This window comes from Orbicella faveolata, unplaced genomic scaffold, assembly GCF_042242905.1.
Source record: "Orbicella faveolata isolate gen_17 unplaced genomic scaffold, um_ofav_v1 contig_36, whole genome shotgun sequence".
Lineage (NCBI taxonomy): Eukaryota > Metazoa > Cnidaria > Anthozoa > Scleractinia > Merulinidae > Orbicella > Orbicella faveolata.
The window spans coordinates 7,484,640-7,512,487 of record NW_028301565.1 but is presented as its reverse complement, the minus strand read 5'-3'; the positions used below and the strand labels follow the sequence as shown (position 1 = coordinate 7,512,487).

At 37.5% G+C, this 27,848-nt stretch overlaps 2 protein-coding genes across 3 annotated transcripts; one reads left to right on the top strand and one right to left on the bottom strand.

The window, feature by feature from the left end:
- Positions 1-434: 434 nt before the first annotated feature.
- On the top strand, positions 435-14,070 carry LOC110048969 (far upstream element-binding protein 3-like). 2 transcript variants are annotated; one of them, XM_089274673.1, is made up of 22 exons: positions 435-562; positions 631-688; positions 797-829; positions 952-999; positions 2,597-2,660; positions 3,535-3,596; positions 4,556-4,627; positions 5,095-5,164; positions 5,459-5,516; positions 5,855-5,933; positions 6,225-6,256; positions 7,215-7,361; positions 7,967-8,044; positions 8,767-8,869; positions 9,493-9,590; positions 9,684-9,795; positions 10,210-10,311; positions 11,141-11,427; positions 12,231-12,261; positions 12,531-12,626; positions 12,885-13,098; positions 13,795-14,070. In XM_089274673.1, the coding sequence occupies exons 1-21, from the start codon at positions 461-463 to the stop codon at positions 13,079-13,081; spliced, it is 1,929 nt and encodes a 642-aa protein (XP_089130799.1). In that variant the 5' UTR covers positions 435-460; the 3' UTR covers positions 13,082-13,098; positions 13,795-14,070. The 2 variants fall into 2 exon arrangements, with proteins under 2 accessions (XP_089130799.1, XP_089130798.1); XM_089274672.1 differs by having other exon boundaries at positions 7,215-7,394.
- On the bottom strand, positions 5,202-27,181 carry LOC149102140 (uncharacterized). The gene is made up of 4 exons (XM_089274674.1): positions 27,070-27,181; positions 26,839-26,909; positions 26,649-26,706; positions 5,202-7,851 (listed from the first exon to the last, which is right to left on the bottom strand). Exons 2-4 carry the CDS (start codon positions 26,850-26,852, stop codon positions 7,750-7,752), a joined length of 174 nt encoding a protein of 57 aa, XP_089130800.1. The 5' UTR covers positions 26,853-26,909; positions 27,070-27,181; the 3' UTR covers positions 5,202-7,749.
- Between the last annotated feature and the right edge of the window lie 667 nt (positions 27,182-27,848).

Here is a 27,848-nt window from a genome sequence, read left to right as displayed (position 1 = left end):
AAAAGGAACGAAGAAACTGAAAGGCCTCGCTCTCCTCTTCACCATTCTTTTCTGGCTTTGCGGCACGCTCGTTCTGACCGCTTTGGCTGTATTGGTGTTTTTTTAATTGAGATAGATCCAAGTAATGCCGGTTGCACAGTAAGATATTTTGTGCAAACGAAATTACATTCTCGTGACTAAACTGAGAAAATGTAAAACTAAGGCAAATGCTGCCTTTTGATCGGCTGCAGAATTTTCACTTCCTGCTTAACGTGACGCGCACGCGTTCGGCGATAATGGAGATCTTGCTTGCTATCTTGCTAATTTTAAAAGAGCTATCATGATAAATCAAACATTGAAGAAGTTTATGCGGAAAGATGTGGAAAAATACTCCCATGATTCTTTCGACGCACATGTCTTTAGCATATACCATCATACTTTGCGGTCACAGTTTCGGTTCATTCTTCTTCACGTGTTGAAAATGGCGGACGCAATGCAGGCATTCAACAACGTTCCACCACCGCCAGGGCCTCCTGTAGATGCCAATTCGGCCTTCGCTGACGCACTAAAGAGAGCAAAGGAGGTATTGATGTTATTGAGATCCTCTTAAGGTGCTTTTATGCGCGTATTTATTAAACATTTTCTTTTTAGATTGCGGCACGTATGGGATCGAGTAGCGCTGCGGCAGCTGAGGCTTCGGCGGAACAAGGTGTGAAAATGTCGTCAAACGTTTTGAAATTACATGCCACTCTACCTTTAGAACGTTGATTGTTAAATGAATTGCACACTAATTACATTGCTGTTGTGTGTGTTGCAGAAATCAGTAAGAAAAGACCGTACGAGCTTGACGGTAAGTAAGCTTTACGGGAAATAACTGACCGAAATGGGCATGCAATCACGCAAAATGTCTTGGCATCCTTTGTTCACTTGGGGAGTTAAACTTTGGATGCTAACATGTGTTATTTTGTGTAGTTTTAGGTGGTGGGGAAGAGATTCCTGCGAAGAAACCAGCAACCGAAGGTGAGTTCCATCAACGACTTTAAAATTCTAGAATGCGAACGCGAAGTGTAAAAAAAGGTCGCTTTATACTGAATTTCCCCTGCGTTTCAACGACTCGAAGTTACAATTCAACGGATTTAAATAAAGTGCCGAAGTACTATGATGTCAATGGACTTTCTGATTAATATTTTGTTAATTTTCTGACTCTGCTTTTCTAGACATTCTACACAAACATTAAGCTTATGTTTGTGTTGAAAAAGGATTTGTGCTGTCAGACGTAATTTTGCATATACCACTGATAAAGCTAACAGTGATATACTGCTTCTGCCCATTCTTATACCAGAAAGGCATTATCCCTCTAGACAAACTTGGAGTAGTTTTTTGGTGTGGAAAGATAAATAATTAATATCTTTTGATAGTTCATGCCACTTAGACTCTAGACAGGTAAAACCGCAAACTCATATTCATCTACACAGACAATGCTTTTCTGGGGCAAACAGACCCTCTTTAGCCCTATAATTTCTTAACGATTTGTGCATATTGTTTCTTAAAATAAGCAAAAATCACAAATTAAAATAGCCTGGGACAGCCTTACAGTATTTATTGGTGATAGACTGCAGGGCTGTCAGGAAGTTTTGATTCACTTGTCACACCCATAACAAACTTGTTACTTTTGGGGTGAATTGTATCAACTGCAGGCAAGTTCGCCTATAACATCAAGGGTTCATCAAACATACTCAGCTGTAACAGGTGTTATGGGTTAAAGCCCTTATTCACAGCCCTGGACTGATAGGCTGATGAGTAAACATGTGTCTTTTCACATGTTCAACTCTTATGCCATTCAAATTAACCTGAAATATTCCGCGCTGGTGATGTACTTGTAGCCGTACAGGGATCAGGCTGGCTTCTCAGATTGGTTGCTGCCAGTTCTGAATTTCCCATGTAATAGCCAATTACAGACACGTCTATGTCATAAGTGTGGACTGTTTTTGTCACATCTAATATCTCTCTTGTGGGAGGAATAATAGAACATATATGGAGATGTCTCTACTCAGGTTTATACTTATTGTCATGTAGACAAGCAATTTATGCAGGGGTAGAATTAGTTTCACAAGGCTCTGATATGACTTCAAGGGGAGCAAGGTTAAACAACTCGCCAATATTTATTATGTAATGTACAATTCTTGCTAAAAGTCCTTGGGACACCCGATAACATACCAACTGGTGACTCATTATTTTGAAGTGGGAAGTCAATATTCAATTATTCAATATTCAATAGACAGGCCAGATGTTGGCAAAAGCGGCAAGTGGCCCAGGGCTTTCGGCCAGAATTGTAGGCGTCTGTTCAGAGAATGGTAAAATTTTTGCAAATCCATGTTGGATGAAATATGTTTGGTCCTGTTTACACTTGAACAACAGTTTAGTGATAATCATGAGTAAGTTGTAGGCTAGATTTTGGCAAAACAAGTATTGTATTGACAGCACATTCCCAGCAACAGTTGTAGGTAGAATGGGTACTGCCTAAGTTGGTCCTTATTGTATATTTAGATTGTTAGAAGTGACATTATGGTGGTACAGCTCAGTGAGAGCTTTAAAATTGTTACATTTTGGATTTCAGTGAGCATGGATGGAAAAGATCCAAAATCAATAGCTATGCAAGTGGCTGCAAGCCTAGCACAGAGGTAATGTACAAATAGAGCTGTAACCGGGATAAGACATATTTTAAAGAAGTAAAAACATTCTCTAGTTGAAAAGATTTAAAAAATGTAAGTGAAAAGCTTAAGTGTTTTGAAATCTTTTCAACCAGAGAACATTTTTATTACTTTTAAAGTAATTTAACATGTTTACAAGAAATACATGATGTATCTTGAAGCAAAATATCTGGTGAATTTGGTTTCATTCCTCAAGGCTATGGTGATAAGTGGTTGTGCAAGTTAAGTGTTGGCTTACATCACGCAATGAAAGCCATAAGCAACAGTGACTAGACAGTGAAGTTTCCTGTGAAAATTGTAGAGGAAAATGCAAATTACAGAAGTACTGTACTGTAAGAGATGACATTTTGGGGGGGGCTTGTGACGACGACTTTTGGGTTAGGTCATCATAGTTGCAGCTTGCCCAAAGGTAGCTTGTGTTGCAGATGGAAGTTTATCCTTGTAAATAACTGTTTGCAAGTTATTGTACAAATCCTTGCAGGCTAGACCAAAAGACAAGCCCAAAAATTTGGTTTCTTTGCTCACTGGATATATAATAATAATTTATTCTGGTAGGTGTGACACTCAATGCACAGTTCCACTGTAGCCTTCCCTCTTGTCACTATATGTTTATTTATAACACTGTAAAATGCCTTAACCACTACTAGTAAAAATATATTATTCTTTAAAAATGCATTAGACACCCCAAAGATTGTCTCAGTACTCTTTTACAACTTTAAAAGGATAAAAGGAGAGGGAAAACTACAAAAGTAGTATGAACAATACTATACTGCTTCATGTTTCATCCAGCAGTTTGTTTGAACAAACTGTGTAACATGAACAATATACCTGTTTTTCTTTGTAGAGCTGGACTTGGGTCATTAGTTTCAGAAGACATGAAGATCCCCAACAAATTTGTTGGATTAAGTAAGTGCACATTGTTTCTTCCCCAAATGTGCAGCAGATTGTTTGTGCAGCCTAATCGAAATTCAAGGGAATTTACTTTCCAAGACTACATTAACATCAGGGGGGATGTGTTACTCTATGTGATTCATGCTAGTAAATAATGTACATGTAGTTTAACATAGGGCTGATGAGCTAAAGGGCTCCTGTTTCCTAGAACTGTGGCAAACATTAGCTCTTTTATTTTGTGAACGGGCCTTATTTTTGCAAAGCTAACAGGCCACGTTCAAGGTATCAATATTCTCACATGGCTCTGAGGCTTTTAGGTCAAAATTGTAAATTTTTTAAGTTTCTTTTGTCTCTCAATTCTCAAAAGAGACTTGGATACAAATACAACAACACCAAATATATCAGTTTTCCCTGAGCCTCAGAGTCATGTTAGAATATTGATATATCAAATGTGGCCTATTGTCCAAATGCCATCACTCAACATCCCAACTTGTGTCATATCTCAGATCTTATGAGAAAAAAGTCATCTCCTCGAAGCGCTCTGTGATCTAACGATCTCGTTAGTTATGCCTCGAACAAAATGTAAGAAATTGGGTGATTGGGCATTTGCCTATGCTGGGCCATCAATGTGGAACAAGCTTCCAAAGCCCATTCAAAAACATTTACTCTTTTAAAAAACAGCTAAAAACATATTTGTTCAGAGAAGCCTATAACATTCAGTGATAAATTTTATTACTATAATCTATTTTTTTATTTGTAATGCTGCTTTTTATATTTCAAATTTTTATAAAATTAATATGTATATTTTAAATTTTTATATTTTAAAATGTAAAGGGCTTATGAATATTTTATATAATTAGCGCTATATAAATTTAATTATTATCATTATTATAAATCCTCTTAGTACATATAGAAGTGTAGAGAATACTGATGAGGTGTTTAAAATAACTCACTTGTATTTTCATTTCTTTCAGTCATTGGACGTGGTGGAGAACAAATCAATAAATTACAGTCAGAAACTGGTGCCAAAATACAAGTTGCCCCAGGTAAGCTTTGAGGCATTTTTAACAATTAAATTTTGGTTATTCAAACAAACAAGATCTTTAAGCTGTAATCTTTGTTATTTAATTGTAATCTTGAGATGTGTTAATAATATTAACCCATCTCTTAGATACATTGTATCACAGATACATTGTATCTGTGCTAGCTGTTTGTTTACTCTCGTCAATAAGCCGCAAACTTCATTTGGTTGGAAACAAGTTGTATTACATGTATGCACTTGCTAAATTGTTTTATTGATAGTGGGCAGGCAATGTTTTACAATAGGTAATAATATTTTATTGTTTGATACAGAAAAAAGCTGTCCTGTTCACTAGTCAATGTTGTTGATATGGAGACCATTGATTCTCTGCATTGCTGTGTGGAAGACTATTACAGTAGTAGAGTCAATTTTCCTTATTCAGTATATATTATTGCTCAGAAGAATAAAGGTGCCTTTCTTTTTTTGTGGCAGACCCTCCCCCTGGGCAGATAGCACCTCCAGATCGACATGTATCCATTAATGGAACACAACAAGCCGTAGAGTAAGTGTGTGTTTTACAATAGGAACAGGAATCTGGATTCTGAAACATTCATGGAGTTATATTTTATTACTATTGGGTTCTGACTGGTGTTGTTTTGACACTTGACTATAGATTGACAGTACAGATCCGACAATATCAAACACACCAATACAGGAAATATTTAACTACAGTTAAATCACAATATAATAATGCATAAAATTTAAATTTTAAAGTTTGAAAATATACTTAACCACTACTTAGCAGCCTCTTTAGAAATCTCTGCTAATTGGTCTTTTGCCTTCCTACATGTTACAGGAAGGCAAGGAATTTGTTAAATAGGATATGCGAAGAAGGGAAGATTCCAGAATCTTTGGTAAGGATATTTGAGTGCTCTTTTTGTGTTGTGTCTTGAAGCCTAGAGAACCATTACCTACATTTAAAAGAACGCTGTGTTTGGAAAGGGACAATAGATTCTCAACTTGGATCATTACATGTAGCTACACAGTGCTTTACTGGGCTCCTCAGTGTTCTACTATCAAAGTAAACAATTGTTTCCAATGTTTGTAGAAGCCATTGGATTGTTTTTGGCAACCAATTTAGCAGTTGAGCAGTTGTCACGTCTTCTTCATTTGTCTCCCGAGATTAGAACACATTGTGTTACATCAATCATTCTAAAAAATTAAAATACAATTTTGTTTTAACTTGATTCAGATGTCATTACCAGTTGTTGCTCCTGGTGAACAAGTCATTGAAATGATGATACCAGCTAGTAAAGTTGGACTCATCATAGGTAAGTTGTAAACAGCTCAGCCTTTCCTTCCAGTGGGTACATGTAGTGAGGTCATACCTTTTTCTGGCATTCTGCATCTACATGTAGAACTTCCTATGGCCATATCATTTTTTCAAGAGTGATTGTAGGTAGTCTGCTTATTTTATCTTTTCAGTGTTGTGGAAAACACTTTTATACCATTCAACTTTCAATCTCCAGCTTTAGGAAACTTCAAAGACTAACTGTTATTACCTTCTATCAGAATACGTTTTAAGCAGTGTTTTGTGTTCTTGATTAATTCCACTCGTATAGGTAAAGGAGGTGAAACCATCAAGGCTCTTCAGGTTTGTTTTGTATAAATATCAACATTGCATGGTTCTGTCCACATTCTAGGTATGATTTCTAAATGTATGATATTATTCTTTGTTGGCAAGAAGAATGTAACCCCCCTTAACTGTTCCAGTTTGGTAATACTCAAGATTGTCTCACTGATCTGAGACTTTACAGTGATATTAGGAAGCTGTCTTTATTAGTTTAAGTTGTTTTGAAAGACCAATATATCTATAATTTCTGTGGTTGAATTTAGAGCAGTTCTCATACAAAGTCAAATATTGATTTACACCCACTTTCAGTGTTACGTGCATAGGCGACATCTTTTGACCATCTCTTGACATTCCATCTTTCGACGTGCTATGTAAACGGCTGAAATACCATTTACCTGTGAAACTAGCAATTATTCCGGTTATTAGCAGATCAAATGACAAGTATATGATAATTACTGACTTCAAATGAATGAAAAAGATTGTGGACTCTCAATTTACGGGATATTTCAAACGATTTTAGTGTAGTCGATCAGCTCTTAATAGTGACTTCCGGTAGAATTGGGCCGCTACCATTCAGTTAATATTCGAAAGATGTAAACATTCAAAGCAGTCGATTTATCCCTCTCAGAATGTTTTCTTGATGCTAGCCTTAGTTTGATGTCAAATAAATCTACCTTTCATGGCTAAAAGTCGAGTTACACCGTAAAGAAGCCACTTGTGCTTACATTTTGATGTAGGCCAGGTTACATAGCATGTCAAAAGATAGTTGCTATGCACATAACACTGAAAGTGGGTGTAAATTTGTCACATTTTTGGCAATTTTGAGGAATTACAATAGATGCATGTGCAAAAGATATATCCCTTGTATTTGCAACAAAATCACTTGAAAGGCATGTACAGTTAAGTTACTCAATTTTGGGGGACTGAGATAATACATGCTCTAGGCATGAATGCAACTCTTGGTCATGATAATTTCTAGGAGAGAGCTCAGTGCCGAATGATGATGGTTCAGGATGGGCCATATCTTAATGCGCCTGAGAAGCCCCTCAGGATAATGGGAGACTCTATGAGAGCACAGCGAGGAAGGGACCTGGTTCAGGACTTGCTAACTGAGAAGGAGCTTGAGGTCAGTGGCAACCCAACAAACAGGAACTGGCAGGTGATGATGGGAAAAACAGGAATTTTCAGGAATTGAAACTCCAGTTCCTTTGGTTTATAATGGTACTTGTATTTGAGAGCATTTAGCTCATGCAAAAGAATGAATTTGAGGGGAACAAAATCTACCCATGAGACTAGTCCTAACTTCATACTTCTGACACTTCTCACCACAAAAATCAATTTAGAGTACTCTTTCCAATAGATCCCCCCTGTCATACACATATAATTGTCTCCTCCCTTCTGGCTGTGAATCTGGATTGTATTTCCCTAATATTGTCAGAGTTAGAGGTCACAAAAGAGGTGTCCATGTGAGGCTCTATGTAGGATCATTTCTCGTTTTTCCTTTGTTGGACTTCCTAGTCTCCTTTGTGGCAAATATGTAGACCCTCTTGAGTTTGTGGGCAGTTTCCATTCTTTCCATTACGTTCCCTCTCTTTGGCTCCCCCAGGCTCTGGATGCTATTAAATAAAATTGTCAAAGTAATGGAAGTTAAATAAACATTTTACAGTAAAATGTTATCGTCAAGAGATAAACTCGGCAGCAATTTAATGATATTTATAAATTAAATCTCAGCAAAACATGCCTGGATTGGACTACAAAGGAAACAGACATGATTTGCCAAGAAATCAACCTGGAATGCAACAATTAGAGGTTTGTATTACGTGTTAACCAAACTGAAACTGCAACACTTGAATATATAATTGAAGCAATTACTGGAGACATGGCACAAAATACACCGAATGCAAATATAGCAGACCACTCGGTTGGCACCCGGTACGAGTTGCATGCAAGCAAGGCTAGTCAGGCTTTGATGTTTTGTTTTGACAATGCTTCCCCAGAAAAGTCTTGCTTCGTCATTGTCGTCTTGATTTCGTCATCAAAATCAAAGCCTGACTAGCCTCGCTTTCATGAGACTCGTCCCAGGCACCGACCGAGTGGTCCGCCATATTTGCATTCAGGGTATAGACTTTTTAAAAAGTTAGAATAAAGATAAGAATTTGCATATTTGTAAAAAAGAAATAAAATGACAAAATTAAACTATGAAAAATTATTAATAAAGTATTTTAGTATCTGAGTGCTTGTATCTTAAAATGAAATTAGTGACATTAACAATAAAGATGTCTTCAAGTATAGAGATAAATTTTAGGTATGAAATTTTATTGCATGAATCTCAGGTGGACAAGAATGAGCCTTCAGCATTTGTTATCTGAAGCTTATTGATTGATGGTTGAAACTAGAATAGATTGAAACTGATTTTGTCAAGAATGACTGTTGTTTAACTGGGTTAATCAAAGTCAAGTCATGGCTAAATTGCGCAAAAGCATGGCTGTAATGCTGAGAAATCTTTTTATGATCTGGATTTCCCTTGACAGGTTCCTGTTCCACGAGATATTGTTGGTTTTGTTATTGGAAAGAGTGGTGAAACAATCAAAAGAATACAGGCAGAAACTGGAGCAAAAGTGCAGTTTAATATGAGTAAGTTTAACTACTTTGCTAAAAGAATTATATATTCTCCAGGAGTGGAAATATATGTGAAATGAGTTTATTGCACACAAATGTCTTAATCTTGAGTATTAAAGGCTAGTTAAAATGTAGAATCTCATGACGAAAACACAAAACACATTTTTTTTTCCTGGCAAAACTTCTTGATCCCCCATCCCCCTCCCCTGGTGGTAGTTAATCTTTAGCCCTTGCAGTGGAAAAGTCATCAGAGTGGATGGAAATTGGTAAACTTGAAGACAAAGTTTTTTGGATAATGGTAAATTATGGGTTGCATGTTTTCAATCTTGTAGTGTGAAAAGTTTGCACCTTTATCGTTGCGCTTTGTTCCACAGTGTCAGTTAGCATGGAAAGGGGTGCAGAAGTGTACTTATAAAACCAAAAAGTGTGCAATAGACAATTTAATTAGCCTAATGAGTGATGAACAACAGAGCAGAAATTCCTTTCTTTTGTGGGACTAATAGAGTTTCACTTTGAAAATGTTGCTGTTTAGTACATGCTGTTTTATGTGATCTAAACATGTATGTGTATATGTAGACTAACATTTATCTTTCATCTTTCACCCTTCATCCTTCTTCCTTCATCTTGCATCTTAACAGAAGATAACTCAAATGCACCTGATCGAATGGCATCTGTCCAGGGAACACCAGAGCAGGTCCAGAAAGTTCAGAGCATGATTCAAGAAATCATAGAGCAGGTGACCATGCAGGAATTTTCTCAATTTTTTTGAGCATTAGGGAGTGATTTGTTTGTTAGCTAGCTGCATGTATTTTCCTTGTTTGATCTTCAGTCTCGGCAGCGAGGAGGTCCACCTCCCAGGGGTCCACCCGCCAACATGCCTGGAATAACCTCTGTTGAATACCCAGTACCAGGAAATAAGTGTGGACTTGTCATTGGAAAAGGTGGGTGGAAACATATCAAGAACAAACACGTAAGTCTGGTAACTGTAAAATTTATCTTTGGGTGAGCCAAAAATGTGTATCAAATGGGAGAAGTGTTGATAAATAGATTTCTTGGACCAAATTCAAGATGTGGTATATTGAGATATATTTTGGTCTAATGCTCCTGTCATTTTGAGATAATAATCTTCGTTGGTCAATAAAAAGTCATGAAATTTAGGTATCGTTTTCGTATGGGTGGAATCATACAGAGCTCTCATAATCTAGTCTAGTGATTGTACAGTAGTAGTGCCCATACTTGGTAAGCCTTGGCTGAAAGGAGTTTCAAAAAATGTTGGTCTAAGTTGCAAACAATACAGATACATAAGCTATCAAAGTACTGTTCAAGAGATTTTTACTTTGGTTTGTTCTCTGTAGGAGGGGAAACCATCAGAGGGATAATCAAGGCATGTGGTGCACACGTGGAATTAAACAGATCAATTCCTGAAAGTTCTCCAACAAAGTGCTTTATCATACGAGGTACTGCCTCTCAACTTGGCTCTATAGTGGGCTTTGACAGCATAAACTGATCTGTTATGAGAAATTGTAAGGTGTTGTACAGTACATACCTCTTACTAAGCAAGTTCGAGGTCCGTACTGTAAGTTATGGACCGAGTTTTTTCCCCCATTGATTTATGGCCCAAGCCTGAAGCGCGCAGGCCATAAATCAAAGGGGGAAAAAAACGAGGATCCGTAACTTACAGTACAGACTGAGAAGACGAGGTTAGTAATGCGCGTTCGTGAACGATTTCTCTTTACACAGAACGGCTTCAAATTTCTGATGCATATCAAAAGCAAAACAAGCCAATTTGAAATCGTTTTAAGTCGTTAGCACGCTTGAATACACAATTTAGAGTAAAAGAAAGTTTTAAACTTTTACTTGCTATAAAAGTTAAGAACACTTGGTGATAAATCACGGAACAGTTTGGCAACAAAAAATTGTTCAAATTTTAGCAGGCCGTACAGGAGAATACGGCCCACTGAATTGACCAATCACAACGCGCGTACTAACTGAGAGATATAATGATCTGGAGTATCATAGGATCAAAAGATTCCCATCACTGTTGATCTGTTGTATGATGGCATTCAATTTGTTATATCAGAATCTATATAAAATTTGAGCATCTATATAAATTAGGTTCTTCAAACAATGTGGCAAGGATTTTAGTGAACTTAAGTAGAGGTTTCAATAGAAGGCAGCTGCCGGCAATGGACCCCCTTCTACTTTGCTCTATCTTGCCGTCTACTTTGCACGATCAGTCAAATGTTTTAAAAATGTCTCAACCGTGGTCCTGTATTTATTCAAAAGGTACAGATCAACAGATACAACACGCCCAACAATTAATCAGGGAAAAGATTGAAGGTGAGAGAGGAGGTGGAGGGAATAATTACAACCAAGGACAAAACTGGAACCAACCTGGCTGGAACCAGCAACCACAGCAGCAGCAACAACAGCAGCAACAAGGGGGCTGGTCACAGTATGGTCAGTATGGACAGCAGCAGCAACAATTTGGTCAGCAGCCTCAACAGCAACAACCCCAGCAATATGGCCAGCAACAGCAGCAGTATGGCCAGCAACAGCCTCCTCAGCAACAAGTAAGTAACAGTGAATTTGTGTAAGGTGTAACTGGAGGGGAGTGAGTGTAAAATTAATATCTTGTATCAAAAGAAACTTGTCATGTAATATGTCAAACACGAGACACAGTGTTTTGTCAGGATAGCCAAACACCCAGAAGAGTGTTAAAAATATGACATGCAGTGGAGTATTTTTGACAAAATTTGAGGTGTTTGGATAGCCAATGAAACACTGTCTTGAGTGTTTTATGTATCTTCTCAGTCGAAACAAAAACTAAGGGTGATGTAGCAGCTGTCGTAAGGTCTGACATGAATGGCTTGCTACCCTTTGAGAGAACAATAGAACAAAAAACAGAAACAATGCCCCTAGCCCTAAAACAATAACAGCTGCTAACAATGAAGAGAATTACAAGCTTACGAGAGCTGCTACACTTCTTAAAACTAAGGAGAAAACAGAGAAGTAAAATCTTCAAAATCTATGCTAATTAAGACTGGGTATCCAAACCTCTTTCACGGTTGTGATTTCCTTTGTTTTAACTTAATGAATTATTGACGAGTTTGAAGTGGACTTTTGTAAAAATGTGGCCATGCTTGTTATTTTGCTGATGGAAGTGTCAGTTATTCAGGTTGTTAAAAAGCACAATTGGCTTTCATTTACAGTGTAGTTGAAAAGAGCACTAAAGCAAAAATTAAATTATTATATTCAGACACTTTTTGTGCAATAGAGCAAGGGAAATTTCTCTTGTTCATTTTATAGCTACATGTATTGGCAAGCTAAAACTAATCATAAAACAGAACTTAAAGAATTATGATGATTTTTTCAGGGCCAGCAGCAAGGCCAACAGCCAGGTCAAGGTAAGTTTTGTTCTTCACACAATACCACACTTGTCATTGTTGTCTGATATCAATTTCTTAGAGCTGACATATTCCATAGAGATAGGCATCTCTGAATCTGAATCAGTAGCTAGAGTACCAAACTTGTAACACTATTAATCAAATAGGTGACAATCATCATACAGAAAGTAATATTCTGACTCTTCAAAGTTTTATTGCCTTCTGGTTAGGTGCTGAAGTCTGCTGTTTTATTGTTATTGGGTTGATGTGTGTTATTTTGTCTTTTTCAGCCCAAGGGCAGGCAGATTATTCTGCAGCATGGGCAGCTTATTATCAACAGTTTTACCAACAGCAGGCTGCAGCAGCTGCAGGACAAGCAGCACAAGGTATAATGACCAAAACAATCTTTTTAGCCTGGTGCAAAGAGATAAAAGCTTAGAGTAAGATAACCCATTCTCAGTCCACAAGTCACCTCCAGAGAGCTGAATGAAGGACAACTGCTTGTTTGATCATGGGTTGACAAACAAAATGCAAGAATAGTTTGAGCTTGGTATTTAAACTGTACATGTGGCATCATTGACAAAATATTGGCTTAACAGGTGATGTACAAGCCTAGACCTTAACCGCTATTGATCAACCTGCAGGTCAGGGAGGCCAGCCTGATTACACCCAAGCCTGGGCAGAATACTACAGACAGCAGGGTTATTACTACCCCTATCAGCAACCTGGACAACCACAACAACCTGGGGTACCAGCCCAACAACCACAGCCACAGCCACAGGGACCCCCAGGGGGACAGCCAGGAGGACCCCCAGGGGGACAGCAGGGACAACAGCAGTAGAACTGTCAACTGTCAAGGTATGCATTATACTGAGGGGTGTGGTGAAATTTGTAGTGAGTTTGGAAAGGAGACAGGGTGGATTAGGGGAGTGAACAAAAGCTTGCAAGTCTTTATTCTTAAATTAAACTTTAATAAGTAATGTTTAAATACGTTTATCCTGGAGTGAATATTGTTACTTTTTTGCTATTTTGGTTAACCTGAATGTATCCATGCGGGTCACCTATGGTAATTCTGATGGTTATTGATAATGTTTATGTTCAAGTGCAAATAATATTATTGCTTCATCATTGTTCTCATTTACTAATGATGATTGTGAGATTAGAGTTAGTAGTTAACCACTTAAAACGTAACAAGAAGGAGAAGAGAAATCTCAAAGAGTCGCATAGAGGTCAGCTTGTAAGACAGTGCACATTCTGTTATGAACAAGTTTGGTGAAACATTCTACATCTTGAGAATTTTTGATTACTTTGAGAGTCTTTTTATGCTAGAAGTAAAGTGTTGATTGGTTGTTTCAGATTTCTTTATTCACCTATATCAATGCTTGTTGTAAAATTTATATGTCTCTGTTAATTTGGCCATAAGAATTGTGGCCATTCAAGATCCAGGGTTGGTTATTTTTGTATTGTATTGCATGAGTGAATGAAATATGAAAGTTACTGGTAATAATACTGCTTTTGCTAAAAATAGTGTTGCTGTCATGAATTGCTTTCTAGGAAGATGACGATGTGTGACGGGAACGCTGTTTTTACGAAGATCTCTTTTATAACAAGGATTTTGGTGTTCTTCACATTATAATGATTTTGTTATAGGTCTTTGATCCAAAAATTATATCGTGTATAATATTTGCATTTTTAGTTTGCCTATATAGACTGTAGTGCTGCATTTCTATTATATTTATGTTAGTATTTTGTAAACATTATCTATCAAGTCACAGGATTTGACGTAGAGTAAAAACCACTGGGCATAACATTAAAGAACACATTTCATTTGTTGTGTGCATTTGTTATTTTGCATCAAATGACTTCACTTGCAGACACCTGCAGGCTCTCATTGGAGGATAAAGCCATTATGGAGTTGTCCCGGGAACAGGGCTCTAATGGTGTAAAATGTATATAAAATCTGATTGTAATGGGATTAATTAGAAATAATGCATAATTTATCTCTTATAGTCTGATACTTAAATCTTCAAATATTAAACATGTTTACAGACTAAATAGTTCACCTAACGAATGCTTGTTATACATTTGAAGTTCTTGTACATCTTTTCTATTGTACCCTCAACAAAGAAGCATTTGGATGCTAGCCAACAGACTTTGTTGTGATAATGTGATGTTGAATTGTTTGTTTGTAGTGTATTGTTTGACTTGAATTTTTACAGGAGCTGAAAGATCCTGAAGCAACTCTGCTCGCAATGTCACAATGTTACAATTTTGTTTCGCTTGCGCTGGTGTAGCGATGAATTGATTGTAAAACATTTTGTTCCATGATACTCCCCCCCACCCACCCCCCCTGGTTTTAGCTTATAAACCTGCCCATTATTTTGTCTTTTGATAATTGGGACATCTTCTTCTAGAGAAATCCGTGGTTTTTCTAGTCCTTTGGTCAACCAAACGGCGGGCAAGGGATAAAGGTAGTCCTGTCTTTCCCACAAGCCCAAATGCCAGCTAACCAACCTCCCTTGATAGTCATTTAAAACAAGATCCTGTGTAGTCATAACGTTAAAGATAAATGATAACACTTTGATGAAGGCTGGTTTTCACACTAGCGCATAAGCAAAAGCCGAGGAGCTGTTAAGTTGCACCTTCTGTTAGGAACTTTTTCAAACAAAAGGTGCAAATTAACAACATCTTACTGCATCTGCCTGTGTTGCTTGTACTGCATCTGCGTGCATCTGCCTGTTTAGCTTATTTCCTATGCAATGTTTTTTGTTGTGCATCTGCCTGTGTTGCTTGTACTTCTGCGCGAGTGGAAACCAACCTCAAATGTGTAGCGCATTGTTTTTCCAAGTGAATTCTTGTGTTGTTTAAACTGAAGTATTCCTGTTCCACGAAAATGTCTTTTATGAAATCTCACTGTTTTGAAGAAGTGAAAGTGTTCAGTGGTTATCAGTTTCTTACAAGTGCACGTGTGGCGCCGCCTGGGTATGAAATCTTCTCACTGTTTTGATTTTGTCACTCGTCCATGTTTTTTTGAAAGCTCTTAGTAACCATGCTTTTGAAAATTTTGATAATCCTGTATGCAGTGAAGTTTATTTAGCCATTATTCTCAAGTTATTGACGCGTGAAACAAACGATATTGTTATCAGAAACTATACAGTTGTATTCAATATTGAATATTGTTGAATAAGTAAGAGGGTTGTTTTTCAGAACCGAACGAATCCATGAACAAAAATTTGTGCGTCCTTCACCCGGAAGCTGACCTCTTCTTTCCTTTATTACTGAATTTTATGAATTAAATTTTTAGTTTCTATTCAGTTTTGTTGTACATCTGATGTATATAATATGAAAGTTGGTCAATATTGTTTTGCAGTGTTGTACCTGCAAGAAAATTGCATTCTCCAACAGTAAGCTTATTTCCTATGCGATGTTTTATTGCATATGCTAGGTTTTTGGAAAGTTTCCCTTATTTCTCATTAAATGAATTTAATACATAACATTGATACTGTTTATCTGATGTCTTCATTATAAACGTCTGTCAATGCTGACGTCGCCTTTTCTTCATTACTGAAACAATTTTAATCTAATATGTTTTTAGTTTTTATTCAGTGAATTAACGTCGTTTTGTTGTTGAGCATCTGATATATAAAATATAAAAGTTACTCAATATAGTTTTGCATTGTATGTCGTTGCATTCATTGTTGTGGACGGATAACAATGTTGCTTTTCAGACGCAGAAAATTATCTGCAGGAAAATTGCATTCTTCAACAGTAAGCCTATTTCCCATGCAGTGGTGCATTATTGCATATGCCAGGTGCTTGGAAAGTTTTCCGTATTTCTCATTCAATGAATTTAATTCATGACATTGATAATGCTCATCTGATTCATTACAAACTTCTTTCAGTGTTGACCTTCCCCCTTTCCTCATTACTGAATTTGATCAAATATGTTTTTAGTTCTTATGCAGTGTCTAACGTCTTTTTTATGTTGTGCATTTGATTTATATAATATGGAAGTTTCCCAGTATTGTTTTGCATTGTTATATGCCATTGCATTCATTGTTGTTTTGGAAGGATAACAATGTTGCTTTTCAGACTCAGAAAAACGTCTGCAAGAAAATTGCATTCTTCAACAGTAAGCCTTTATCCCATGCAGTGTTTCATTATTGCGTATGCTAGGTTTTAGGAACGTTGCATATTTCTCATTCAATGAATGTAATGCATATCATTGATACTGCTTATCTGATGTATTCATTATAAACTTCTTTCAGTGCTGACGTCGCCCTTTCTTCACTACTGAATTTAATCAAATGTGCTTTTAGTTTTTATTCAATGAATAATGTCGTTTTGTTGTTGTGAATCGGATTTATGTAATATAAAAGTTGCTCAATATTGTTTTGTATTGTTATATGTCATTGCATTCATTGTTGTTTAGGGCGGATAACAATGTTACTTTTCAGACTCGGAAAAACGTGCAAGAAAATTGCATTCTGCAAGAGTAAGCCTATATCCCATGTAGTGTTTCATTATTGCGTATATTAGGTTTTTGGAAAGTTTTGCTTTTTTCTCATGCAATGAATTACATAACATTGATACTGTTCATCTTATTAATCATTTTAATCGTCTTTCATTGTTATTTGTTTTGAATGGTTGTATTTGATTGCATTCATTGTTATTTTGGATGAATGGATGACTTATTTTTCAGAAGCAGAAAAACATCTGCAAGAAAATTGCCCACTCAAACAGTAAGCTGCACGTTGGGTTTTGAAAAGTTTCATTTCTTTAAAACTGAGATTCTTTACCCAGATCTTTTCACTCTTTTAAGTGGGAATATCTGGTAAAATCCATTTTGCACTCTTTTTCGATTGGTTTACAAAAATGTCTCAATGACGAACCCACTTTTTTGCTTCAAAATTTCAAATATACTTTTAATATTCGCGTCCAGTTCTAAAATATACTTTTGGCTTGTGAAGACTTGAATCAACATTACACGGAAGTGTTGTACATTCTTCGTTTGTGCCGAGTAATTTTGAAAGTGGTTAAGAAGTAAAAAATAATTGCTGCTGATTTGCAAGGCTTTTTAAAGTAAAGAAGAATGGCGTTTTCCTTTTTGGAATATCTTTTCTCGTTTTGGAGATATTCATGTTTTTGTATTCTAAGTGATGACGTCATAGGTAGTTCCACTAAAACAGTTCAACACTCAATCAAGAATATCTCTAGAAATATTAAAGCAGTGTTCTTTAGACTTGGCACCCGAAGTGTGCATCACAAAAGAAACAAAATGACACCCGTCGTGTCGTCACCATGACAACAGTTATGCTGCTGGTCCTGTTTTAATTAAACCTAACATTACCAGATTTTATCTTAAACAAGGATCATTCACTCCCAACAGTCTAATGGGGAGGGTTTAGACAATAGGGAAATCGTGTGTTCCGAGCAAGACCCTCTGTCCCTTTTCGAAGGGTTGCAAATTGGCATATTTGGTTTTTCACAGAAAGAGACTGGAGCCAAAAGTGTTGCCATGGCAACAACACAGAGGGTGTCATTCTGTTTCTTTTGTGATGCACATTTGTGGTGCCAAGTTTGAAGAACATTGCTCCAATATTTCTAGAGATATTCTTGATTCAGTGTTTTACTGTTCAAGTGGAACCACCTATGACGTCATCACTTTCCTCATTTGCATAATACAAAAACGTAAACATCTCTAGAACGAAAAAAGATATTCCAAAAAGAGAAATGCCATTCTTCTTTACATTGAAAAGCCTTTCAAATAAGCAGCAATTATTTTTTACTTCATAGGCACTTTAAACATGTTATGGTCAATACATGTCAAGTGTTCGTATCAGTAACATTGTGAATTCAGTGGAAAATTGATTTCATTCTTCGCTTTAGAGCGCTTTTCATTCGAGTGTCGAAAAGTAACAAGTTTTGCATTAACTACTCTACACGGTTATTGGCTGAAGAAACTCGCGCCACTTTGACATCCAATCAGAAGTAAAACCAAAACCAATCGTGACTTGCTCGCACTCATTTTCCCGCGCTTTTCGTCAACTACATGTAGTTACTTCGAGTTTTGATTGGTTCACTGTATTGTCTGTGTCCTTTGTGATTGGCTAGAGTGTTTACTTTGGTTTTGCTTTACGACACTCAGTTGAAAACCGCTATAATATCCCATTCTTGAAGGAAATAGTGTGATTCATTATAATGTAATTATGATTAAGCGAAGAATAAAATCAAATTTCGTTTAATGAATTTATCATTTCGTTATTTGTAAGAACGCTTGACCCGTTTTGACTAACTACCTTGAATGCAAACAGAGTATACCACAATTTGGTGGCGGGTTTCAGGAAATATTTTGTACACTTCACAAGCGTACTGGAATTGATTCAACTTGTCAAACATGCGTAGTATTGTGCGAAATTCCTGACATTTCCTAAAATTAATTTTACCAGATGTCAGTGGAAGTGAACAGAACTGGGTAGGGGATTGCTGTTACCTGAAAATCTCGCTTTGTAGTAGCTTTTAGCACTCTTATTCGTCTTCAGAATGATGTGCTCTGTTAGCAATTTATTGTTCGGTTGTTCATGCAGTCTAGGACTTGATTTTGATGTTTTACGTAACGTGATTTAACAGTCCACTGTTGCAATTTTTGATTCATTTGATGCATTGTTGACTTTCGTTTTATTATTTTGAGCCACTGTATCTATTGTTTTAAATGAACAGTGTTATTTTCCAGAATAAAACAAAAGCAGTGTCCAGACCATGCACTCTCCAACAGTAAGCACTCAGTTGTTGATGATGATGCTGTCTTCTATGAACTTTGTTGATTCTTGTCATCTTGTTCATTATTATTGCATTTCATATTTTTCTGTTTGTCATTTTTTAAATGTCAGATTGTAGAGAATACTGTTGCCTTTCAGGAAGTCGTTTATACACAACTGTTTTCATGTTTCCGCGATGCTTTTGAATAATAAGACAGTAGTGCGTGGGTTTCATTTATGCATTCATGGTTGTTGGAGAAATAACCGTGCTGCTTTTCAGAACGAAACAGCCACTACACCATCAGTAGCGACAAGCAAGGGAAGCGCCTCTGCCAGCCAGTAGTACGCTGTTGATTGTTGAACCGATAGTCTATTCAGTTATTGAATTTTTCGATAGGAAAATTCTATTTGATTTGTAATCCCTACTTCCTTCACTTGACTGAAACTTTCTTGAATTTTTTTCTTTTGGTAAGAGAAAGTCAGGGAATAGAAATATTGTTTCTCTTACCCAGTCTTCCCATTTAACGGGAAGTGATTCGATCTAGTTGTCTCCCAACACAGTCGGGGAACAAGCTGCATTTTTCCAGCGGGACATATGTCTTGTGTGAATCCCATAACTGCACCGAGTCATTCATACCAAATTCAAGCTTACGACTTGTTTTACTTACAGTATTCACACATATATTTTATATCCATTTTTATCCTGAATCCACTTGATCTACCACTGACTGAGCCAGTGATTTTTGGCAGAGGGGCTGCCAAGCTACTTAACGTATCCCTTTGACGTCATTGGCTGACGACTAGTTTCGTCAGCAAGTATTTAGCAGCATGTTTCGATTGAAGAGTAACCAGGTAACGATAAAATGCGTTGAAGTTGACCGGTGACGTTTTGCCAAAAGGCGCTTTTTCTACTGACTGATGTGGAGGCTACATTTTTCAGTAGCTTTTCGTAATAAAATTGTGTTAAGTGGTCAAAATGGTTTTCCGTTTTGGTGTACATTGTTCCAATGGAATAACATTACTTTTCAGAATGAGCAAGGAAATTATAAAGCCTGGACGATAAACCACATCGGTTATTAGATCATATTAAAAGTTCGTTTTCTTTTGCGTAGTCAGAGGTGTGCCGTTAGACCTTCCAGACAGGATGCAAGACGTGTGTGTATATGTGTGTGTTTTTATTTGTTTATTCAGGTTATTATTCATATGCTTAGTCATTTCTGAACTTTTTCCCATGGTGACAAAGGCGTGAGTACTCTTAATGCGGTTTTGTATTTTTTACTGCCTGTTTTCAAGTACAATGTTTGTTCTGCAGGATGGTTGGTATAAATATTGTCGGGGTGCTCCAATGTAGGTGGCGACATTTTGATTGGAAAACCCAGTCTATTTAAACGAGTGGTTGCAGCATTTAGGCAAGTTGTTTTGTTTCCAACAGGGGTTAAACTTCTTTTACGATTTTGTTTGTTACGCTAAATTAGAATGTCAGCCCAAAATATCAGAGAGAATTCCTTGTCATTTCCCTTCACTAACTGCACTCCATTGATTATACTTGTTGATGTAGTAGTAATATATACATTATCAAGAGAGGATGAAGGGTGAGATTGTTAATCCCCCGTATGGGCCTTATTTGCAAGGTAGCCCCTCGCGCGTTAATTTTAGATAGCACTCGCGGAAATGGACATACGAAATACCTTGGATATCCCAAGCGGCTGTAATTGCATTTTCATTCTCGACCCCAGACCTTCGCTTTCTGGACTGCGCAAGACACGAAGCTCTGGGAAACTCTGGGCGAACGTAGCTTAATTCTGGCTATGCTACACAGCGCATGATTTGTGCTGACTAATTAAAATAAGTGCTGCTGGATTTACAATGGATTCCTTTTGGAACTGACATGTATTGTTCAACCTTTTTTTTTTGTCTACATTATGAATAGAGCGTATTCACTCACGTGTCCAGCAGCCATGCAAATGTATATGGTTTACGTATGAAAAGAGTTGAACTCCCACAGGATTAGTTTAGTACATTAACATGGCCGCCGTTTCATTGTTTTGGATCACCAATACGGCTGCCATGACGTCATGTGCATATGCTCCATTGATGTTGACAAATTTAATTAATTTCCAAAAATGTTTTAAAATTCGAGCCTCTGTATCTTGACACGAAATTCTATTCGTGCCATCAGTCATGTGCAAAAGAGAGAGATCTGGGGTCAAGAATGTTGCATTTTTATCCTCAAAGAAAACATCTACGCAAAGTGCACAATATATGCATGAGAACTGGGTACCATTGAGGCTATGAGGGATTATGGGGGATTACCTCTATCTAGCCCTAATCTGCCCTTGACATTAAGTACGCCAACACAGTAATTATTATAAAATTATCCCATTGCAGCAGTGTTACCATTTAACTTTTACTGTGGTCATTAAAATTATTTGACTTTAAAATATTTAACCATGCTATGTGTTTGTTGTTGATCTGGTTTGTTGTATGGCACAGCACTTTTGTTCAAATGATAATAAACAGGTGATACAGCACATAAGACTCAACACTGTACTTAAATTGAACCGATTTCAGCCTCAAGACCAGAAATAATAATCTTCTCTGATTTGTTCTTTTCAACTCGTTGAGGTTTACCTAAGTGCATTCGTGGGCCAAAGAAACCGATTTCTTTTCAAAAAGAACTTGAATAACAGAAACTGATTGAATGAGCACCACAACTACCAGATTTCATTGGGCTTCGCTTCAATCATTAAACTTTCAAGTTTTGCAGCAGTAGATAACAATGGCTGCAGTGTAGACGTATTTTGAGCGAGCTAGTGTACCGGGGGCGAGGGAAAAAATTGCCAAGGGAATAGAGATGAAGCAGGAAAATTGGGGAGCTGGGATAGGGAGGGGAAGGAAAAAATTCTCCACGTCTTGCGAACTCGCCACCATCCCGCACTGCAGGCTAACTTGTCCTAATTGGCATGAAAAATAATAAAAGCGAAGGCTATTGATTGTGTGAGGTAGATGTCCCTGTATGCAAATATTGCTTGGTGAGGTTTGCTGGAAGCAACAACGATCAAATAACAGCTCCTCGTGGAAAGGTTAGCAAAACGAGAACTCATTTTTCACCCCATTTAGGAGAAAGGTTTCTATTTATGCAGGTCAGGTTGTCAACTTCAAACATGCCAACAACTTACTACAGGTTGCTTCGGGTGATTTTGAAGTCAAGGTTCGATCCGTTTTTCAGCAGTGAACACCATTGCTCTATGATTATGGACCATTATGGTTGAAATAGTGCCATTCATGTCTCCCTTGTGTCTTTAGCTCCCCTTGTTTGAATCAAGGTAAATAGGCTAAACAGAGAAAGCTAGAGAAGGTTCTGTTTGGCTGGTCAAGGAATGTGAACTTTCTGCGTGATCATACTGGACCCACACAGCGGAGCTAATTTCTGCGTCCCAAGGGATCCCCCTCTCAATGACATCTTCCCCTTACAACGAATTGGGTAGTAGTAGAAGTAGTAGTGGTGAACTTTATTCGAGTGTCCATCGATCTCGCGCTTCTCGCGGTAATTGGTGACATTAATTAAGAGCTAAGATATATATACAATTACAACTTAAAAATTATTTAAAAATTACACGTTTCTGGTCGATAAAAACCTATCCTAAATACCCAATACACACTCCATTTCCTTGACATATATCGGGTTGAAAATTTTAAGCGAAGATTTCTATTTAAGAGTGAATGCCTATAAAAATGGACCTAAATCGCCTATCAATGGCACAGGTCGAAAAATTGATTTCGCTTGTATTTTGTCCATAGATAGGTCCTAGTAAGAATAGAAACGGACCATAGTTAGTTTCTGCTAATACAGCTTTCTTTGGTAGAAATACGCCAAAAACGATTTCGACCCGACTGGGCTCAAAATCTACTTCCGGTTTTGCTGAATTTTCCGAATATTTGATTGCTTCGCGCTCCGCAGAACAACTACTTGAGAATCTTTCAATGGATTTTATATTCAGTTCAGGTCTTGGTAGTATGACTGAGCGAAAAATAAAATAAATCAAAGTTAGTTTTGAGCCCGAAAAGAGGTAAAACTGAAACGCAAAATTTTACGGTATGTCGCAAGAGAATTATTGCTTAAAAACATCGCCATATTTTTCTATGGGCTATAACTTTAAATACCATAAAAACACTTTCTACGGGTTAAATATACACCCACCTGTTAGGATATCAAAAAATATCTCTGGGCAAATGGTTTCAAGTCGCCCGCCTTGGCCTGTGTTTCTCATAGATTTTGCCCAAAATCCGCCGTTGGAATGTAAGCAATTGCGTGACGCGGATAGCCACTCTCGAGTAAAATATTCGTTTCCAGCAATCCGATGAAAGCAATTTTTGAAACGTTGTGTGGATAAAATAATGGAAAATGTTTTTTTTGTTGTTTTTTGTTTTTGTTTTTTTTGTTTAACTTAGTATAAATATATATGTTTTTTCATTTGCATCGCGACACCCACGACATCCATGATAAAGAACGTTACTACAGTACTCCGGGAAATGATTTTAACACTTGTTTATTTTATTGATTTCACTGATAACTTACAACACAGTAGCAGTTTCAGAGATACACTTAACCAATCCTCTATGATTTATGGCAACTGAATCATTGACTGACAAATAAAGTCAAGTGGAAATACCATAATTTCTATAGACTACTAACTGCGTGACGGCATCTCAGCTCTTCTAGCTGTGTAGAAAATTTGTACCTACACAATATGCTCAAACTCAGCTAGAAAACCCGGAATTTCTTGAATTGAATTAGCCGAGGAAGAAATTGCGTTTAAGTTTCAATCATACTGGGAAAAAAATCCATCTTTTCTACTTTGGTTGTTTGATCAATTAACTGAAATTTGCAGATCAAAACACTGGTAGACAAATAAACATTACAGTGGTCGATCTAGAGCTAGGTTTACAATAAAGGAGTTCCCGAATTCATCAATTTTAGAGTATTCGGATTAGTAGGCGTTTACAGTGAAAGGATATTCGGATTCTTAATCGTTTATACACGACGATAACTCCGGGAACATTCATGATGGAATGGTTAACAAGCAGTTTGTTGCCTCGACAACGAGAAACAAAATGCCTCCGAAAATAAGGCTAGGGGTAGGTTGAGACAGTCTGAAGTTTTCTTTCAACTCGCTGACCACGGTACTGTTGTCCATCATGCCAGGTTCCTCCAGGTATTTACTTAGGGTTTAGGGTCGAAAACCGTCGAGGTTTTCGATCGTGCCATCGTCGTCATCTGCGCAGTAAAGTATAAATTGGGCACGGTTTCTGAGGAGTATGGCATTACCCATTATAAAAGTGATTACCTACACCTGAAACAGCACGAGGTAATCACCCAGCGACCGCCATCAAATGGCCATCAATGCGCCTACGACTCGACTACGACTGGATCATGTAATCCGCCATTTTCGTTCCACCGCAAACTCAAAAGATCACAGGCGGAAAAATATCTGGATTCGAGAGAAAATCGTTCACACGACAAAACTCTCCGGATTCAAAAGTTTTCGGATTCAAAGTTCCCACTTTAAATTCCGGATTCAAAATCTCCGGAGACACGACCAAACCGGGGGTTTTTTATTTCGGTTTCGTCCACTTTTGTGTAAATGGCAAAATCAATCCGGCACTAAAACATTCTGGATTCATCACGAATCCGGAACAATTTCCTCTAGTGTAAACCTGCAATCCTGGCCATAAGTTGTTGGGACACCTCCCATTTTTGCGCGCTGAAACCCACGATTTCAACTACGTCCTTAACGTTTTAGAACAAAAGATGAATGGAAGCAAGTACAATTGACCCCCCCTCTCCCCTAGCAATGTTGCATGAAAATGAAGCTATTCTGAAGACTAGATTGGATGTGGGAAAAAAGGAAAAAGGGACAATAGAAAGTGGTTAGACAGTTGTGTTGGAACCAAACGCGATTGCTGAAAAATCGCTATTATTGGAATAAGACGTGAATATCTATCTTATCGTCTCTTTAGTTCGAGAATACTGTTCTAGGAGGCGCACAACTCTTGAAACGAGGCTATTCTGAGGCTATTGTCAAGGATTTTTTTTCTTCAAGATTTTTATCAACATTGACAGGGGGAGGGGGTAGGCGGGCTTGCGCGGTTTTGGTCTTAAGAGAGGCTGCCTGTGAAGTCATCTGCCGTAACTGTCCCAACACTTTTGACCAGGATTGTAGTCTTAAATGAACAGCGAACATCCATCTTGTTTTGTTCGCGGAAGTCGGTCACAGAGGAGCGAATTTCAATGAAATATATATATAATTTGATTAAGCAATTAGCCAAAAATAGGTTGGCCGCCAAAACAGTTTAGGGTTTAGCCTAACTTTAACCTTAAGTTTTAAGACTGAAGAAAAAAAGGAAAAAGCACTGAGCATTTCAGTTGTTTGAAACAGAAACATTCGCGCACAATGAACTATGTATAGTACGTGGGTAACCAGGAAAGCAATCCGTCCAGCACAGTAATTGTTCAAATTAACAGCTTACCGAGACACTCGCACTGTCGATGCCTCTTATTTATGACTTTTAGGATTTGTTTACTTTACTTTTTCCGACTTTTTAGCAGGAGAAAAAGCACTAAATGTGCTGGCACAAATAAAAAGGTTTAACCGAAAATCGATCCGTCGAAATCAACAAATACAAATTTAATCACTGTAGCGTTCCTTCAGATCACGTAAGGCTACAAACCAACAATATCAACTTTTCATTACGCTTAACAAATGAACTTAGAACGATTTTCTTTCTAGAACTCGTTCTTGTAATTAAAATGATCAGAGAAAGAACGACAGCCTAAAACGACATAGCAGTAACACCCGAACTCCGAGTAAATTGCTTTTAATTGGCGTTTTTAATTAACGAAATTTCCAAAGCGATGACTTTCAAAATATAAAAGTTAAAAGTGGTCCATTATGTTTTTCTTTTTTCACCCAAATGTTCTAAGATAGCCATCTGCGGTTTGTTGGAAACGAATTATGTATTCTGGGTGACCGCCAGAGTCACGCAATTGTTTACATTCTCACGGCGGTTCAGGGAAAAATTCATGAGAAGCACAGGCCAAAGCGGGCGACTTAAAACCATTTGCCCAGAGATATTTTTTGATTTTCAAACAGGTGGGTGTACAGTTAACCCGTATAAAGTGTTTTTATGGCATTTAAAGTTATAGCCCATAGAAAAATATGGCGATATTTTAGTGCTATAATTCGTTTGAAACACATCGTAATATTTTCCGTTTGTGTTCGATCTCGTTTCAGGCTGAAACGAAGCCTCGATTTATTTTATTTTTCGCTCAGTCATACCATGAAGACCTGAGCTGAATGTAAAGACTATTGAAAGATTCTCAAGTAGCTGTTCTGCGGAGCGCGAAGCAATCAAATATTCGGAAAATTCAGCAAAACCGGAAGTAGATTTTGAGCCTAATCGGAAAAAAATCGTTTTTCGCAAATTTCTCCCCAAAAAAGCTGCATTAGCAGAAACTAACTATGGTCCGTTTGTTTACTAGCTAGGGCCAATCTATGGGCAAAAAATGAGCAAAATCGATTTTTCGACTTGTGCCGTTGTTTGGTCCATAATTATGGGCACTGGCTCTTAAAGCTGCTCTCAACTTACCATTCCTAGTAAAATAGCCACCGGTTTTGAAGGTCTTGCTCCTACCGATAACCAATATCTGAAACAATTCACAAGTAATTCTTATATCTAATCTCACGACATATCGCAGTTCATAACTTATAACTTATAACTTATAACTTAAACTTATAACTGCCTTATGAAACATAATTCAGGTGACTTCTCAACTTACTTTATTCTATCCATGTTTAAGCTTGCCAGCTTTTCATTTCTGGTGTTAGGTATTGGATCGAAAGTCCCCACCTAGATGAATTGATAGATAGATTTTTGTTTCGTTAATACTCTAGTCTCGTCTTGAACTTTTACATACAGTAACATGTACAGGTCATGCACATGTGACTGTTTACACCGCATCCCAAAACAAAGCTAATAAGTTATAATCGTGGATATAAGTATTCCTCACCTGCTCCAGATATCCATAGTTTCGAGGCCTTTTTCTGTTGGTTGCCACGATGAAAAAGAAAGGCCTAAAGTAACTATTGGAGGCTTCATGGTCGAAATAGCCTTTCAGCTAAAACAGTCAGGCGTTTCAAGCGAAAAATCGCTCAGGAGCTGGTGACTAGAACCCAGACTTCTAATGGCCAACGAACAATATGGCGGCAGAATGCAGACAGAGTAGCCATTAATTGTAAGAATGGCTGCGAGCCTTTTGATAATAAACCGCTGACCATACCCAACACTGCTGATAATACCTAGTTCACCCATTGTTTCCGTTCATTCCCCTTATTTACCTTCATTTAGCCTCATCCACGATCATTCATACACCCTCATTCACGTTCCGTCACTTGCATTCACCCTTATTCACGTTCATTCACCCTCATGTACCTTCATACACCCTCATTCACGTTCAGTCACTTGCATTCACCCTTATTCACATTCATTCACCCTCATTCACCTTCATTCACCCTCGTTCACCATCATTCACCCTCACTCACCCTAATTCACCTTCATTCACCCTCATACACCCGCATTAACCTTCATTCACCTTCAGTTCATACACCATCATTCACCCTCATTCATCTTCATACAATATCATTCACCCTCATTCACCCTCATTGACCCTCATTCACCTTCATACACCTTCATTCACCTTCATACACCTCCATTCACCTTCATACACCTCCATTCACCTATCTACACCTCTATTCATCTTCATACACTTTCATACACCATTATTCACCT